Source organism: Lepisma saccharinum, chromosome 23 (genome assembly GCF_977018435.1).
Source record: "Lepisma saccharinum chromosome 23, izLepSacc3.1, whole genome shotgun sequence".
Classification (NCBI taxonomy): domain Eukaryota; kingdom Metazoa; phylum Arthropoda; class Insecta; order Zygentoma; family Lepismatidae; genus Lepisma; species Lepisma saccharinum.
The window spans coordinates 8,738,101-8,757,219 of NC_139251.1; the positions used below are offsets into that span (position 1 = coordinate 8,738,101).

The 19,119-nt window shown below is 38.7% G+C and overlaps 1 protein-coding gene across 2 annotated transcripts in view; it reads left to right on the forward strand.

Moving 5' to 3' along the window:
* The window catches only part of LOC146005208 (uncharacterized), a 39,218-nt gene extending 20,681 nt beyond the window's left edge, over nt 1-18,537 (forward strand). The window contains exons 2-3 of one of the 2 annotated variants that reach the window (XM_083144269.1): nt 10,405-10,553; nt 17,873-18,537. In XM_083144269.1, the coding sequence (XP_083000395.1) occupies nt 10,405-10,553; nt 17,873-17,980 (257 nt within the window). In that variant the 3' untranslated portion in view covers nt 17,981-18,537. Of the gene's footprint in view, nt 1-2,091; nt 2,207-10,404; nt 10,554-17,872 lie in introns of those variants that run through there. The other variant, XM_083144270.1, reaches the window with a different exon arrangement.
* Nucleotides 18,538-19,119: the final 582 nt, after the last annotated feature.

Consider the following 19,119-nt stretch of genomic DNA (forward strand, 5'->3'; position numbering starts at 1 on the left):
ACGTGGCCCATAGATGATAATCCAGGGGTGTTAGGTCTGGTGACCATGCTGGCCATTCAACAGGGCCTCTACGACCTATCCACCTTCTTGGAAACTGTTAGTTCAACCACGTACGAGCAACGATATCGTAATGCGGTGGGACACAGTCATGTTGGAACATGCCGGGAAAGCTCCCTTGTTAATTAAGGATGCTTGAGAAAACACTCTCTTGAAGCATTGAGATTACCTTCCATGAAAAAAGGCTCAATGACTGTTGTTCCCCCGTATGCCACACCAAACCATCAACTTTCCTGCCCCTTTCATTTTGCACGGATCAATCCAATTGGGGTTCGTATCACTCCAATACCACCAGTTTGACTTATTGACTTCGCCATTAATGAAAAAAATGGCTTAATCACTGAACATAATGGAAGACGAAATCAGTGGATCCTGCCTGGTGTGTGTAAAACCAGTTCCACTCTTTCATCTTTAGTTAACATGTCAGAAACCTGCAAAAAAAAGAGAAAAGACTACATTTTACCTATGTAACATGACTTTTGGTTCACCCTGTATTTGTGGTTATGTAGAGTGGTGGTATTGGAAGTATCAGATATCGAAAGTTAGAAATCCTGGTGTGACCTCTGTGGGTGTTGGAAGTACTGCACACAATGTTTTGGTGTATGTGTAGTGTTTGTAGTGACCCAAGTTCCTTTTGTTTTATTGCGATTTATTCATGTTACGTGTGCATTTTTTACATGGTTCAATTTCTTACATCTGTTAACACATACTACAGAGTTTTAGCGATTACTTACTGCATTTTTCCTTGACACTGGTTTTTCACTTCCGTATAATTCTTTCCACCAAAATGTTCTAAATTCATGATGGGTTAAAATAAGGAGATGCATTATCTCCATTGCTCTTTAATTTTGCCTTAGAATACACTGTTAGGAAGGTAAAAGAAACTAACGAAGGACTAAAATTAAACGGTGTGACTCAGCTGTTAGTATACGCAGATGATGTAGACTTACTGGGGGATGATGTAAATACAATTAAGAATAATGCTAAAATATTTTTCAAAGCAGCTAAAGAGATAGATTTGGAAGTTAGCACAGAGAAAACTAAATAAATGCTTACAGGCCGAAACCAAATGTTAGGTAATTATCAAAATCTAATTATTGATAACAACTCGTTTGAACCAGTTTTCAAATTCAAATACTTAGGAGTAATATTAACAAATGAAAATTATATTAAGGAGGAAATAAAAATCAAGCTTAATTCAGGAAATGCATGTTACTTTTCTCTTCATAAACTTTTGTCTCCTCATTTAATATCTAAGAAACTAAGTTAAAATATACAAAACAGTAATTTTACCTGTAATATATGGATTCGAAACTTGGTCCCTTACATTGAAAGAGGAACATAAATTGAGAGTGTTTGAAAATTTGATCCTTAGGAAAATATTTGGGCCTAAAAGGGACGAGGAGACAGGTGAGTGGAGAAGGTTACATAATTTAGAACTACATAATTTGTATTCATGTCCAGATATTATTGGAATGATTAAATCAAGAAGACTTAGGTGGGCAGGCCATGTGGCACGAATGGGAGAGGAAAGAGGAGTTTACAGGATTCTTGTTGGGAAATCTGATGGTAAGAGACCAGTAGGAAGGCCATGACGAAGATGGAAGGACAACGTTGAGATGGACCTAAGGGAAATTGGTAGGGACGGAATGGAGTATATAGATCTTGCTCAGGATAGGGACAGATGGAAGTCCTGTGTTGCCGCAAAAATGAACCTTCGGGTTCAAGAAGGCTAGAGAGTTAGTTAGTTAAAATGTTCTAAGATTTTGTTCAATACATTCTTTCATAGTTTGGTTAGGAGGGCCAGGTTTAGTTTCCTTAGAATTTTAATAATAACTACATGCTTTTGTGGTTAGGTTAGGCAGGTCAGGTTTAGTTCTCTTAGCATTAACGTAATATCCCTAAATGCTTTCGTAGGTGGTAGTCTGTGTGATGCGTCAAGCGTGGGAAATGGGGAGTTTTGCGCAAAGTAATTCTAACATCTTATTTTACCCATAAATTGGACTTTTTTAAAATGAAAACTGTCCTGATTAGTTTCAGGAAGGTTCCAAATTGCTTCTACGTTCATTCCCATTATTCTACAATACTTGTTGTCGCTTCTATCAGTGGAGAATGCCTTGTCCATGGGGAGCACGTAAGCTTGCATAAGGTAATTATTAAGTTGTTTTTTTCCAAATTCCAAACACTGCTTATGACTTTAAGGAAGTGAATGCCAATATTATATGATGATTAGGCTTTCTGCTAGGAGAATTTGGAAAAAATATAAAACAATCTGAACCGTTAAAATGATCCGTGCACCACTTGATGCAATTCACCCTTGAAAACAGCAAAAAGTGCATATTTTTAAGGTATGTAGTTTCTCAAATTACATATTTTTATTGTTATTTGAAATTATTGTTTGGTAAGCAGTGTTATATTCGATGGCAATAGTAATTTCATGTTGTTGGGTAAATTTTTTTAACAATTTGTTTTCATTAGGAAAACTTGTTTTGAGTATAGTGGTGAGAGAAAACTGATCTTTTTGAGAAAAAAACATTTTTTGCTTGGCTTTTTTCGTTGAGAAATTTTCATTTCTGTATATGAATCGCTCACTGCAGCAAGGCAACTAGTCCAATATTTACACATTGCCTTTTGTGTGACGATAATGGTTTGTTATAGCTCAATGGATCGTTTACTGCAGAAATGACACCTGTCTGCTCGGTAACAATGGGCATGGCAACACCTTCAATTTTCCGTTTACTGCAGAAAGGGAACTTGTCCTGGACTAGTTCCCTGTCTGCAGTAAATGAGATTTCGTAGTGGCGCTAAGGTGGCCAGTTTACAAACTTCGCTCTGTTCTTTGACAGTACAGCTCAAACCCTCGGTGTGGACATTGATTGCAGTGTTTTCTCTTCGTTGATTGTGAATCATATTGTGATTTCAGAAAATGAGCACCTCTGCCGACGAAGGAAAAGTAGTTAAGAAACGGAAAGGTGTCTTGAACTTAGAAATGTACAGAAGGAATGTAATTAAAATAGCAAAAGTTTCAGGGAAAGAGCACATCAATTGGAAAGGGCAAATCGTACCGGCTAAAACACCAGGATCAAATGACTACAGTTCCTCGTGGCCTGAATTTTACAAAAAACTGTCTTTGCAATATGACTTATGGTAAAAATGTCCCTAAACACCTGAAAAAGACTTTCAGTATTTCATGCATTGTTTAATAGCACTTTTCTTGTTTTACAGTATTTATTTTTCTCTCTACTTCAAAATACACCCTTTGTGGAATTTTAAGGGTGTAAGGTTAAGATAATTGCCTCCATACTTCCAGTTGCAAGCTAACTGTACATTGAAAAAATTTTCCTAAATAAAACACATTTAATAACCCATGGTGCAACAGCGCACTGAGGAGGGCTTGTGCCTACGTACCAACTGCCAGCCTCACTCCCTCCTGATCCTTCTTACACAATCACCCAAGGTGGTAGATCATCCAACCAGTTGCGGGGTGACGTCTGGTCAGCACAACGAACCTCCAGTCGTCGTCGTATGTTTTCATGACCTGGTTACGTAGCTTCCCAATTTCCTCACGATGGTGGGTGGCCACTCATCCCGTACACAGGCCAAAAAATTGTTATGCTTCCCCCAGAAAAAGTGGTGATGAAAGGGTTAAAACAACTGATAACAAAGAATATTCTCCTAGCCAGATTGGTGCGTTTGTACTGCAGAACATGAAAGAAGCAGCGGAGGCTTAGAGAAGAAGTAAAGGACGCCGTGACTCGAACCTGTGCACAGAGCCCAAAGCATGGCGCCTTTGAACGTGAGAGACAAAATATATTTGGAATTGGGAAATTAAGAAATTGCAAGACAAAAGGTAGCCTACATTTAAAATGTATTTTGTTTTCTGGGGAGTCTGAGCAGTTTTTTTCATAATAAAGAAAACACACTTGATGTTGCAAGGAGCCTTGGAATGATATTCCGTTCAAGGATGTCTGAAGTTGGATGATGCAATGTCCGGTGAATATGGTGTATGGGGTAAGACATCCCAGCATAACTTCCTCAATTTTCTACAAGTGATTAAAAACACATGTCTTGGTGGAGTGCAGTGCCCTTTCTATTCACTAGCTCTGGTCTCTTCTGCTGGATGTTTTTATGAAATTGTAGGCCTCTGCCTTAAACCCTCTCGAATATTTGATACCAATATCATTACAGAATAGACAGTATCTATTTGCCTCATTTCTGGAATTGCAAATCACAAGTTTTCCTTGCAGTATACCACTATGTAATAATGATAATACTGAGTTTGAGGAATACATGACATGGTGGAATTGTTTCATCACGTTTTTTCGAATTTAACATCCCAAAATTCATAAGAAATGATGCAAACACTGCAGGCATCATTTTAATTTCACCAACCACAATTTTTTTCATTACTCTTGAAGTGTACATAAAAGGATTTGTTAAATGGATTCTCTTGGGATACACTGGTCGACATGGGTTCTGATGTTTGGAAACTAATTGTGGTTTCTGAAACTACATTTGATGCTGATTTCAGAAGTGACCTTGTTTTTGTTGTATCACCCTCAGTTATTTAGAAATCTTCATTGTTGTATAAATCGTAATTCCTGCCCAGAAATTAGAAGTTAATAATATTCCCGATAGATGGCAGTGCACCTCTTATTACATTATATGATTAACAAAATTGCTGAAGATGCCTAGTAACAATGAATGATTGGGCCTCCCCGATGGCGCAGTGGTAGCGTCGTCGCCTTGTAATCAAGGGATCCCGGGTTCGATACCCGGTGGAGGCACATAGTGGTTCGGATCCCACTTTAAACTGTAGGTCCAGTCCCGATTAGCCTTACTGTGCATAAAGTGGACTTAAAACACCAAATCAATCAATCAAACAATGAATGATTCAATAAATTTGTTTCTAAGTTTTGTTATTCGATACCAACTAATGCAAAAAGTACAGTTTTTAATTTATTTACCGTGTATAAGGTTACGTGATCCGAAAACCTTAGTTAAGTGTATTGTAGATATTATATATGTAAATAGCAGTAGGGAATGCAAAATATTTGATAAAGTTTTCGTCATTGTCGATAGTTCGTGCTGTGTTGTGTCAAGAGACAATGTCGTCGTCTTCCAGGAAGTGTTTGAACTCGCCCCATGTATTCTGTTACATTTGTCGAAGCTATGTAGTGAAGAGGCAAAGACAACGTATCACCACATTTGTGAGGTCTGCTTACCACGAATATTTTCGTATTAAAGTAGGTGATCAGGACAAAAACTGGGCCCCGCATGAAGTTTGCAAAACATGTGTGGAAGCTTTGCGATGTGGAAGTGTGGCAAGAGGAAAGCATTGCCATTTGGAATACCAGTGGTATGGCGGGAACCAAAAAATCACATTGATGACTGCTATTTCTGTGCTATAGATGTTAGCGGTTTCAGTGCTAAGAACAAAAGCAATGTGAGCTATCCCAACAACATACAATCGGCCATTAGGCCCGTGCCTCATGGGCCAGATGTACCTGTACCTGTACCACGTACGAGTAGTGATAATTGCAGCACTTCAAGTGACACTGAAGTTGAACGTGCACACTATGATGACAGTGACAATTTCTGTCCTGGTACAAGTACAGGCACTCCGCAACCTTTCACACAACATGAACTGAATGATCTCGTAAGAGACCTAAATTTACCAAAGGAGAGTGCCCAACTTCTTGGTTCCCGACTGAGTAAGAAAAACCTGTTGTCTCCAGGAACACATTTCTCATGGTACAGGCATCGAGAGACAGAGCTACTCCCATACTTTACTGAAGACGAAAACATTGTTTATTGTAACAACATAAGGAAAGTCATAGAATTGTATGGTATTTCTTACAATGTAAGTGAATGGAGACTTTTCATTGATGCATCACAGACTAGTCTGAAGGGTGTTCTGTTAAATAACTGTAATGTATTCCCATCGATTCCAGTTGCATATTCTGTGTCACGTAAGGAAACTTATGAAACTTTGAGGTTCATGCTACTGAAAGTGAAATATGAAGAACATGGTTGGTCTGTCTGTGGACATTTCAAAGTGATAGCTTTGTTCTTGGGTCTCCAGGCTGGGAACACAAAATTCCCCTGCTTCTTGTGCGAATGGGACAGTCGGGACAGGGAGATTCATTGGAAAGTGAAGACGTGGCCAAGTAGAGAATCTCTCTCTCCAGGGAAGAAGAATGTGACACAACGGCAATTAATTCAGTCGTCTAAAATACTGCTTCCTCCATTGCATATTAAGTTAGGGATAATGAAACAGTTTGTGAAAGTGTTAGGCAAAGACGGCGAATGCTTTAAATACATTGCCAGGAAATTTCCATCCGTCACTGAGGGTAAGCTCAAAGAGGGTATTTTTGTTGGCCCTCAGATACGGAAACTGATGTTGGATGCAGATTTTGAAGAAATAATGACTGCTACGGAAAGGGATGCCTAGGTAAGTTTCAAAATGGTGGTTGCCCATTTTCTGGGCAATGAAAAACACGTTAACTATGAACATTTTGTGAAAAATCTGCTAACGAATTTATGTAAACTTGGTTGTAAAATGAGCCTCAAATTGTATTTCCTTAACTCACATCTAGATTTCTTTCCGAATAATCTCGGACACTTCAGCGAGGAGCACGGGGAAATATTTCACAAGGACATAGCAGAGATGGAACGGAGATACCGGGGACGATGGACTGTTTCCATGATGGCAGATTTTTGTTGGATGTTAAAACGAGGTGTTCCTACTTCGGGTGTCGGGGAAGGCAGAAGTCAAAAAGAATGAAGTTTGATCCTGAGTCTCAGTAATTCGAAATGCACTATGTTATACCTCTTTCTAGACATGTGTAAATGAAAATGTACATGAATATAGTATATAATATAGATTTTACAATCTATGTCCCACTGATTACTATATTTACAAAAATTATTTATTCTATGTGTCTGTAATATGATTATATAAACCCCAAATTATCCCAATAATACCATAATAGACCCCTATATGCTATTCAGTTTTCACGATTTGTGAAAAATTGTGACGTGATGGAGCAAAACGGTTTTCAAATTTGAATTCAGCATGAAAAATACTTTCAGAGTCACCTATTCATTTCAAAACATCGTTCAACTTTTGAAAAAATGTCGACCAGTGATATCAGCCATATTAGTTCTGGATACACTTCCAAGGTTTCAAGAGGTAACTTCACTCTTATCTTCAATTGCTCACAATCCCTATTCATCTATTGATTCATCTATGGTGAATGTATTCATCCTGCACTGCCAGGAAAGCTTTAATAATTATTTCAAGTATTGTAAATTTTTTTTGCCCATTACCGGAAAAAAAAAATCAATGTTTCTTGTAACTATGTATTAATGAGACCAGCACTATCCTTTTGTGCACACACTTTCTGATAATCCATGCTGAACAATGTCATTGGTTTGAACACTAGGCTCACCACTCCTCTCTTCATTGTGAACAGGGTTGTCTAAGATCCAGGAACCCAAAAAAATTTTAATTCATTCTATTGGGTTCCATGCAACAGGACCGGGACCTTTTTCTCACGTAATTTAAATTTGGCCCAAGTCTCGTATTATTTTATTGAAAAAAGGTTCCTGGACTTAATTTGAAGTATTTTACAGATAAAAAGGTTCTTTACATTCCAGAACCCATTTACTCTTGCTCATCCCAAAATGAAACTTACACCAAACAGAGATTGCATTTAACAGCGTAACATACTATATTCCCCACAAAATTTAACATACATATCTTTATATATGCATGGTCAAAGATCACATGTAACCTTGAAGTGAAAATTTCAGTATTTTCATATAAATATTTTTTTTATGAAAACTATGCTTCTTTAATTTCAAAACAAGCCCAAGATGAAAGTTATCCCATAATTGGAAACTAAGTTATGAATTGTTTTATTTGACCTTGTAAGCACTTAAATTTTACATTTGTTATAAGGTTTGCAACCCTGCTGTATGAGTAACTTGTATCACTGAGGGCTAAATTTTACATATGTAAGTGACCATGTCTTCTACCATCCTACCAAATTTCATGAAAATCTGAAATGGTTGGATTGGAAAATTCATTTTTTGTGATGATTTGGCATGGAATAACTCATATGAATGTACATGAAATTTGTTTTAATGAAGGTTTATTAATGGAAGCAGTGAAAAAGCCACTAATTTTATTTTATAGTCTTTTAGAACATACTTTAAGCTTCAGTTTGAAAAAAAAAATGTCAGTATAACTGCAGTGTCTTTTAGTGATAATGCAATTTTAGTAACGTCAGACTTTGACACCAAAAAATCAACATTATTTACAATACAATAATTTTTTCTGGCTCTCAGTGCAAAGGAATCTTAGTGACAACTTTTTAAATGGAGTATATGTATGAACTCTAGATGAAACATTCAAAGTGATATATCGATTTGACTCTGAGATATAACTTTTTCTGTTAAGCACTGCAGCCTACTGCCATGGCCTCGGCAATGACTGATCCATTCAAAATTCTGAAACTTTAGCCTCCTGTTTCTCAGTAACTATGAGGTGTACACAAGAAAGATTTTGCATGTATTAACAAATACACCCAAGTTTTATGAAAAAATGGGTTGCATGGCCTAGTTGATTTGATGTGGAATTTGTCATCTAGAAGTTGTTCTTTTTCAACTGAATGAACCAACACTATAAAGCAATACCAAGAAAATGATACACACACATATACTATATACACAGAAGAGTACTCAGTCCATGCTGGCCATCTTCGTACTTTACAATTTGCCTTTCCCTTCTGCCATATCTATATTATTACTGCAGTCGTTTCACAATTTGTAGCTAACTTTCCTCCCTTGCTTCACTCTGTCTACAATGCAAAAGACAGGTTTTGCTTGCAGTTGTCCCCACCCCCCTCTTTCTTGCCCCTGCTATGCTCGAAGTAGAATGAGATGGCAATGATATGAGGGTCGTTCAAGGAAAATAGTTTCCCTATGTTGCAAAAAAATTATTTCTTAAGTTACAACAAAAATCAAGTTGCACCAAGTAGCATGGTCCTTTCTCACTTTTCAACGTAATTTCCAAGGCAGCACAAGCATTTTTCCTATCGTTGCACAAGTTTTTGAAAGCGATCTGCAAATAATTCGGGGTCCAGGGAACGAAGAACACTTTTCACTGCTGTTTCCATTCCATTGACGTCCGTTTGAATTCTGGAGTAGTGATGAAAGAAGCTCTCATCCAGAGTCACAATACGGCAGAGAAAGTTGTTCCCTTTATTGTGGTACCAGGTCAGAGAATCCAGGCAACATGTCATACGCGTCGTGAGATGTTCTGCAGTGAGTTGTCGTGGGACCCAACGCGATGAAACCTGACTGACACTGACATTACAGTGTCTCCATAAACAACAACCAGCTTCCTGTGCCCACTCATACCGTATCACAGATCGAATCTCTTCTTTACTCCACACCACCAAAACATGTTCCTCCATGACTCGCTACTCCTTATGGCCAGGGCACGTTTCTCACTGCATGACTCACGCTAATCATGTGCCACGCATGCGTGGTAGGTCGCATGAACATTGCATTGTGTGTAAATGTAGAGGAAAGACGAAAGAATACAAGCTCGTACTTTCTCCAAAAAAAAAAAAAAAAAAAAGGAAACTTTTTCCTTGAACGACCCTCGTACTATTGAATTTCCCCTTTTAAAAAAAATCTCTCAATTTGCCATGGTGTAATTTACCCGTGCATTGTTGGATTCTGGAAAGTGCCCACTGTCTCAAATGGAACGGGATTGCAACAGTACATTTCAGCACATGAGTGTAGATGCACAGCTCGGTGCGAGTGTTTCTATGACAAGCTAGAAGAGGGAACATTTTTTCTCTATGCAGACAGCACCAGCTGGTAACACAAATTGAATTGTGTTCGCGAGCGCAGTATAGCCAGGTACCGATGTCTTATGAAGTGCTGCAAATGGAAGGTGAAGTGGCATGGAGACATTAGATGTTTTGAAGGATATGGTGTACAGTGAATAACTATAAGAAGAAATATTTGCATCACACATTTATTTGCCGCTAATGTGCAAGTCTGATCTTTGTTGCCAGTCACTTTTTACAACTAATTGGTCCCTACTTCTGAAATGCATATGGTATGATATTTGTACAGTGTGAAACATGGTAATGTATAAGAAAGAAATCAAATTCCTGCATTTAGAAGTTCATGTGAACATGGTGAGTGAAATATGTATGGAGGGACTGGAAAGCTGAACAGTGGTAGCATGTTTTATTATAATTTCTTCAGTGTTCGTGAGGTTTGCATGTACACTTCTTATTGTGTGTTTTTCTTTGCTTCCAGGTGAAATATACAGTGCTTATCTCAATATCAAGGGCAAACATCCTGTTATGGGACTGTCGGAGCTGTGTTCAAGGATGGAATGGCATTGTCCACAATTTAAACTTGTTCAAGAGAAAGGAGAGCCACATTCAAAACTATTTCAAATGCAGGTAGGCTGGTCATGATTCACATGAGATTTATCAATTGGGATGATAATTTGAGTGTGTCACATCTAATCATCATTTATCCTTATAACAACCAAATTTAGGGTTTGAATAATATTATATTGGCAAAAAAATAAGTAAGATATTATCTTGAGTAAAAATTAAATTGAAATATAGCGACAAATTAACCCTTTACTAGGAAACAAAGAAATGAAATGTAACACTAATCTTGTTCTATTGCAAGAAAACATTAACTAACTAACTAACTCACTAACTAACTCACTAACTAACTCTCTAGCCTTCTTAAACCCGAAGGTTCATGGCTGCAGCAACACAGGTCTTCCATTTATCCTTAGTCCAGGGACCTCCCAAAGTAGTCCCCACCCAAAGATCCAAATGGGGGACTATTTTACCTCTGGAATATTTTACCTTGGGAACATCCATGGCCTCATGTTGCTGTTTCTTGACATGTCTTTTTACAGTGCAGGGTTGTCAGCTCTACGCCTAACCCCCAATATGAATGGAGGATCGCACCTGTCGTTGGTCAGCCGATCCCTCGGATCTAGCTGGGAGGATCACATTGTAGTCCACCAACCATACCCCACTTCTGCCGATTGTGGGATGCTCATAGAGCCATGACAGGACAGCTCTGTAAATCCCAACAGAACAAAATGTTGACCATTTCACTCTGTTGGTTGACAAACTGCAGTGAACACGTCACTGGGCGATGAAGTTGTCACATCTCTACGCAAGAAAACATAACCTGTTTCTTTTCAGTGTTTGAGCAGATGAGATCCTGTCGGCACTTATTGTTGATAGTGATCTGCCTGGCGTTTCTCCACTCATGTCGCCTCTCCCAAATTGGGGATTTCCTGCATCTTTCATCGATTTGTCTTTAACTGCCCTCCCAAAGGCAGAAACACCAATGGTTGAATACCAGCAGTGGTTTTTAGAGAATGCAGTAATCCAATTTTAACATTTTTTTACAGATGTGTCCTAGTAAGTTGAATCAGTTGGTTACACCTTCCTCATAGACTGTGAAAGTTCCCAGTTACTCTTTACATCCTGCCTGTTCCATCTATACAGCTGAGTTGTATGCTATCCTAAAGGCACTGGACAGACGTCAATGGTCTGAAGAAAGTTCTTGTCTGTATTGATTCGACAAGTGTGCTTCAGAATCTGGAATCGCTGACTTCCCGACATCTGCCAGGGCTGTTCTCTGCTTCTGCTGGGTCTCGAGTCACGTGGGCATAAAGGTGAACGAAGCAGCTGAAGTCTGCTAAAGCAGAGGGTGACGTTCTCGTTCACCTTCTGCCAGCTAGGGACTTGCAGGTGTTTTTCATTGTTGAGTTCTTGACACTTGGCAGGAAGATTGGGATACGGTAACAGGGAACAAGCATCACACTATTAAGCACCATAGGTGCATGGCATTCCTCGTTCTGTCCCTCTCGCCGAGAAGAAGTTCTTCTCACTCGACTGCGTATTGGACACAGCCGTCTAACACATGATCACTTGCTGCAAGGGCTTGACTTTTCAATGTGTTGTGTTTGTAATGTGATTTAAATATTCGGTATATTCTTACCGAATGTGCCAAATTTGCTTTTTCTCAGGCAAACTTTTAATGTTCCCAACTTTTTGTCATCCCTGTTGGTAGATGACGACTAAGTTTTATGAAACATCTGACTCTTCACTGTCTGTGAGAAAGCTTTTAGTTGATTCTTACTTTTTAATGTTTTGTGTTTCTCTTGTTCAGGTCCTTTTACAACCTTGCACTTTTCATTTTTCCCAAGGGGCTTTTTACACTCCTTTTTAAAATTTTTAAATAAGAATTTTAGATAAGGGGATATTTCCCCATATACATTGAAGGGTTCAAAATGGCCTAATGTGCCAACCCCCAACAATTTTAAATCAATCTTTTTATTCTTTGTATTGTTGTTTTTTGTAGTAGAGCGTTTATTTGACGACATGGTTCCCAGAGCCCAAAAATAAACCTTTTTTTGTCACAGCGAATCCATGTTGTCCTAATTTTTCGTTGGATTTCGCCTACCGCTGATACTACAAGGACTGCGCACCCTAAAGAATCACAGTTCCCAACCTTCATGAAACCAAGACCCAGTAATTTAACTCACAAATATATTGTAACATTTTAACTTCATACATTAATTACTATATGTACACTTGAAATTAAATAATAAATAAATTATGGCATAATCATGAAGAGTAATCATTAAATTTTGTTTAGGTTTAGTGACAATTATAAAATTAGATTTAAATTAGTTGTGAACCACTCGATCTAATGAAACTCTAGTAGTTTCCTCAGACCAGCATCATTAAATTAATTTGGTAAGTGCAGATTTTCAGTGGCATGTTACATTTTGAACACCAAAGAATGCTGGTTAATACGAATTGGGAAATCTACGACTCTAATATTATACTCTGAAAACTGGTAACTGTATTATTAATTTGATTTTAACCTTTTGGGTCCCAAGCATCTCAGTCGAGATACCCAAATGTAACCCTCGCTGTCCCAAGCATCTCGATCGAGATGCTGTGTCAAGGTCGTAGTTTTTACGTTATAACTTTTCTATTTTTGGCTAGAATTTCGATTTTTTATATATTATTCCTAACACATGTATTTAACAGAAATGTTTCTTGCACTTTTTTTCTTCATGAAAATGGAGGGGAAAAGGTGGGAAAAGGGACTTAGCTTTTGCGTCTCTTTTCAAGGGAAAATTTTTGCCGACAAAGGAAGACCAGCTTTGTAGTTCTAAAGCAATGCTTTTCACTCCCGCCTGGTAACTGCATTCGAAGGAAGCTTGTTTATCAGTATCCGATGTCAAAATGAAAGTTTTCCGTGCAGGCGCAAGCAGGGGGTGGGGGGGAGGGGTGGGGGAGACTGGTTGTTGAATCTGCGTTGTGAGAATGGAATTTCGAGGCGCGCTGAAGGAAACCTTTGTTTTTGAGCACAAGTGTTCCACAAGTTGCAACACAGGTTACCCTGCATTGTCTAAAAATAGAATTTCAAGCAGCTGCAAGAATCAGCGCTCATTTTTCACTGCGTTCCAGCTTTTCGTCCGTGAAAGTTGTGCGTACGTTTGTGTCGTTTTGTGCCCAAGTGCGAGGATATTTTTTTGAGTGAAGTGACAGACTTCCAAGGACTTTTTTGTCATCTACGTGTTTTTCTTGTGGTGTGAAAAGTGTGCTGGTGTCGTTTGTGCCTGCTGCATTTTGAACTTTTCATATCCTTTTTTTTGGGCAGGCGGGGGAGAGAAACCCCATTTTTTTAAAAATTATCCCCCTTTCCTCCTCCATATGTACGTCAAATTTGCATAAATTATATATCGTCTGAATCTGTGATTCATTCTGCATACAATGGTATATCTTTGATATCTCTAGGGCAAATAGTCCCTGAGCTAAAGTCATTTCAATGTAACTCTGCATTTTGCTCAATTCCGAAGCTTGAGACAGTGGCGTACAATCCTTTCATTTCAAGGGTACAACTCGCGTTACATTGGTCATATGACAATGATGCAAATATTTTTCTGTTTCTTACATGCCAGCAATAATTTCTATGTGCATTTGAAATTTTCATATCCTTTTTTTAAGGGGGAACCCCCTTTTTTTAAAAAGTATTTTTCAGGGGATTTCCCCCCCTTTCCCCCTCCATATGTACGCCGAATGTGCATAAATTATATATCGTTTAAATCTGTAATTCATTCTGCGTACAACGGTACGTTCATATCTCCAGGGCAAATAGTCTCTGAGCTAAAGTCATTTCCAGGTACCACTGCATTTTGAAGCTTGTTTCAGTGGCCGACCATTCCTTTTGGGGGTACAACTCACGTTTCACTGGTCATATGATAATAATGCAAATATTTTTGTGTTCCTTAACATGTCAGCGATCATTTCCATGTGCATGTCGACATTGTCATGTACTTTTTTCTTGGGGGGGAGGGGGACCCCATTTTATTTCCTAAATTTTGGAATTTTGAGAGTTAGCCCCCTCCCCCCACCACATATATGCTGAATTTGCATAAATTTCATATAGTCTGAATCTCTGGTTCATTCCGCGTACAACGGTATATCACTCATCTCTCTAGGGCAATTAGCCTCCGATCTACACTCATTTAATTGAAACTCTGCATTTTGCTCAAAATCGGCTCGGGACGAAGGGGGTTACATGTGAAAATGGCCTTGGGACTCAAAAAGGTGGTTCTGGCTGGAGGATAAACAGCAGTGAGAAAATATTTATGCAATGTAACTTCATTGTTCAAAACTAAGTGGGTTGGATCTTTTATTTACACAACCTGCATCTGAGCTTTGGACTTGTTCCATATTATTCTCGTCAAATATAAAAAAAATCAGGAAAACTTCTCGGGGGCAGTTATAAATGATACCGGACCCAGTACTCAGCTGTAGCCCAGTGGTTTTCAATACAGTGTGCTTCACTCGCTCTCGGTCCCTGATTTTTGCTTATAAAAATCATTCTATTGATCATAATGTAATGAAATTTGCTACGGACATACCTTGGTGTATGAGAAGCATGGTGATGGAGAGGGTGCCACAGTCTCTCTAGTCCTTGCGTGTGCATGAGCGTACATCTGGGCAATTCTGCCTTTAAATGCCAATCATAATGGGCGTGTGCTTTCAGTCTGAGTTCTTGGCCCTGCTGTTGTGACGCACCTGATAGTTGTTCGTGTTTGTTAGTGTTCAGTTGAAAGTTCGTGCTTACAATCAGTGGTTCGTTATTACAGTACAATAACGAAGCAGTACAGTATGAATTAGTACTCAGTGGAACAGTGTGTGTTTATCATTCACACGTATTGGAAAACTTGAGTTCATAAAGGCATACCAGTGACAATTTTTTGCACATGCTTCTCATACACCAAAATATGGCCGTAGCAAATTTCATTCCATTATGACCAATAGTTTGATTTTTATAAGCAAAAATCAGGGGTCGAGAGCGAGTGTAGCACCTTGCATAAGTGGTCCAGGAGACGGGGACATTCTAAAAGTTCTTAAGTATAGTGACATTGTAAAGGGTTTTTCATTTGATAATTATAACATTTAGAATTAAGAGACTTTTAACCTTTAGAAAAGTCTGGTTTGAAACTAAACCACCCAAATTATGCACTACTTGCCAGCAATTGACATGTCATTTCTTGAAAACTATGGATTATCATCAGTTCTGTCTTTTTTGGTAATTTACAAGGGTCGTTCAAGGTTGACCGGGATTTTCGTACGTAAAAAATTGATGAATAGCCGGATCATGATGAAACGTGCGGGTGACTTAATGTATTCCTTCGCGAGTAACTAGCGCCCGGCATGACGTATTTCGCGAAAGCGCAGCAGTTGCTGCGAACATGGCGGCAAGAAGTGTGTCTGTGGCTGTGGAGCAGCGGTGTGTAATCAAATTTCTCGTGAAGGAGAAAGTGAAACCAGCTGAGATTTTCAGACGATTGCAAGCACAGTATGGTGAACAAACGATGTCGCGGACAAGAGTGTACGAATGGTGTGAGCAGTTTCGCGAAGGACGGGAGCTGGTGACAAATGAAGCGCATGGACACATTTGCCTGACTGCAGTCACACCAGTAAATATCGCACGTGTTGAGCAAATGATTCTTGAGAACCGGCGAGTAACAGTGCGGGATATTGCTGCCGAGGTAAATATCAGTGTCGGGAGTGTTGAGACAATCATTCACGACCACTTACGCTTCCGCAAAATCTGTTCAAGGTGGGTTCCCCGCCAGCTGACATTCGATCAGAAGTAGACACGCAGGACAGTCTGTGAACAGCTTCTGAATCGGTTTCAAGCAGAAGGTGATGAATTGTTGCAATCCATCATCACGTGTGATGAAACATGGTTGCACAATTGAATCCCAGAGACCAAAAGATGCAGCATGGAGTGGCGGCATAAAGGTTCCCCGCCCCCCAAGAAAAGCAAAATGCAGCCGTCCGCTGGAAAGATCATGGCAAGTGTCTTCTGGGACATGAAGGGCGTTATTCATGTGGATTTTCTGGACAAAGGGAGCACGATTAATGCCCGGTATTACTCCACATTGTTGAGTGGTGCTGTACGAAAGTCCATTCGCAAGAAAAGACCTGGGATGTTGTCTGGAAATGTCATTCTTCTCCATGACAATGCCCACCCTCACATGCCCAATGTGACAACAACAAGTCTGGCCGACATGCGCTGGGAAGTTCTGCCCCATCCCCCCTACAGTCCGGATTTAGCCCCCAGTGATTATCATTTGTTTGCACCCCTTAAAGACCATCTGGGAGGGAAGAAATTCATGACAGACGAAGCATTGCGGAGCGATGTCCTCCAGTGGCTACGACAACAACCAAGTTCTTTCTACGCCAAATGAATTTGGGAGCTGCCAGAACGATGGCAACAGTGCCTCGGCGCGCACGGAGAATACTTTGAAAAACTGACATAGTTTGGTGTTTCTTCTGCTACCTATTTCCTCTGCAGAAATAAAAGTCCCGGTCAAGCTTGAACGACCCTTGTATATACCAGTACATATGAAGGTATGACATACTGGAATAACAAAATAATTTATTTATTGTTACCACCTTTAACAAGTTCATTTTGAAAATGTCTATTCTACCCCTCCCCCCTTTCCCCCAAAGCTATTTGGTTGATTTGGTGTTTTAAGTCCACTTTATGCACAGTAAGGCTAATCGGGACTGGACCTACAGTTTAAAGTTGGATCCGAACCACTTGTACCTCCACCGGGTATCGAACCCGGGACCCCTTGATTACAAGGTGACGACGCAACCACTGCGCCATCGGGGAGGCCACCCCAAAGCTATTTAACATATGAATTGGGTATTAATCTTCAACCATCATTTATTGCCGATATGTTGCTCGGTGTCCACAGACATTGGGAGAAGTGTCTGCACATGTGCATTGCCCAGCACGGACAACATGTGGAGCACATTCTGTAACAAGTAAACATCACTTTCAGTTGCCAATAACTTTTCACCAAATGAAGTTATTGAAATCTGATTTCAGATTTGACATCCTGATGAAATTCTAGCCTATGGTCATGTATCACATGACCCACATATCATTTTAAATAAAAAAGTTGAATTCAAGATAGCTGCCGTCCCCGTGACATCCTCTAAAAGATGTCCCTCTAGGCTTATTTTGTATCGCCCATATCAAATTCCATGAAAATACATTCCTGCAGGTTTTACAAGGAATGGTAAGAGACTTCTGATACACCCTGTACATGAGAAAATATGGTATTCCTTGATTATGTGCAAGAGAATGAGAATGGATTAATTATTTCATGAATGTCCCTTCTCTTTTCTTACAGGTTAAAGTGAAAGGGAAAACATATGTGACGGAAGACTTATATAGGACAAAGAAAGAAGCGAAAGCAGAAGTAGCACAATTATGTTTGCAAAAGCTTGGATATTTGTGATGTGTTTTGAAGAAAGATCACCTGAAATTATACATATGAAGCTAATTAAAAACATTGTGTTGGATTATGGTACACAAAAGTGATATATGTTCTGGAGCCATGTGTTTATAAAGTGATTTAGTATATATATTTAATTGTTAATGTCAGTATTATTTTTTAAATTATCAGAGAAATATAATATTATAATCAAATAAATATGTTTTATTACAGGGTGGCCAAAGAGCCTGAAAAAGTTTGTTTCAAATTAACTTGCTTTGTTCTTTATTACTTTCTAAGTCAGTCAATAATAGGACAAAAAAGTAACTATCTTATGCACACCCATTTTGCACCACTTGTAAATTTATTGACAAACCTTTATAAATTTTCCATGCATGCATGAGAATTAATGTTGCATGTGTAGTTATTTTACTTTGATAACGTTAGGTTAATTTCAGTTAGGTAATATGCATTCAGAAATACTTTCCTTACTCAGGAATCAAATGCATTTGCTTCACATTGTGTTATGATAATTTTGTTTTTCTTTCTTTTCTTTCTTTTTTTAGAAATTGATGATAGATATGCTGTAAATAAAATATTTGAAGGAACAATTCTTTGTTGCTTTTGTGTGCCAGTTTTCTTTCGACCCATCAGATGAAAAGAGATTCAGATTACAGACGTGAACAGTGGGGATTAGTGTTCAAAATTAACCTATGTAAAATTTTGAAGTTTCCACTTTTAATGAGTTGTTGCCATTTTGGCAACAAGAAGCAACTGTGTTCAGTTGACACAACTCTTCACTAATATCTTGCTCAATGTTTATTTACCTGCAGTCATAAATAGAGTTCGGACATTCCTTGAATTCTGGGAATTATGGATGAATTATTGGCTCTGGGAATTATGTGTGAATTCTCTGTGATTTTTTCTTCGTAGGCATGAGAAATTGAAACTTTTATTATTCCAAGTTACATTGAATTTATACATTTTTATTAATGCCCTGAAGCAAGTTTTTCACAGCTTAGCTTTTATTTTTTTCGAGGAATGAAAAGAAAAGAAATCTCGGTGGAAAATAAAACAGAATTCTCTAAGTTACTTAACTTTGTTGGTGCCCTTTGCAGAACAATCTGTCTAACTGACTGAAAGTTATTGCAAACTAAGATATC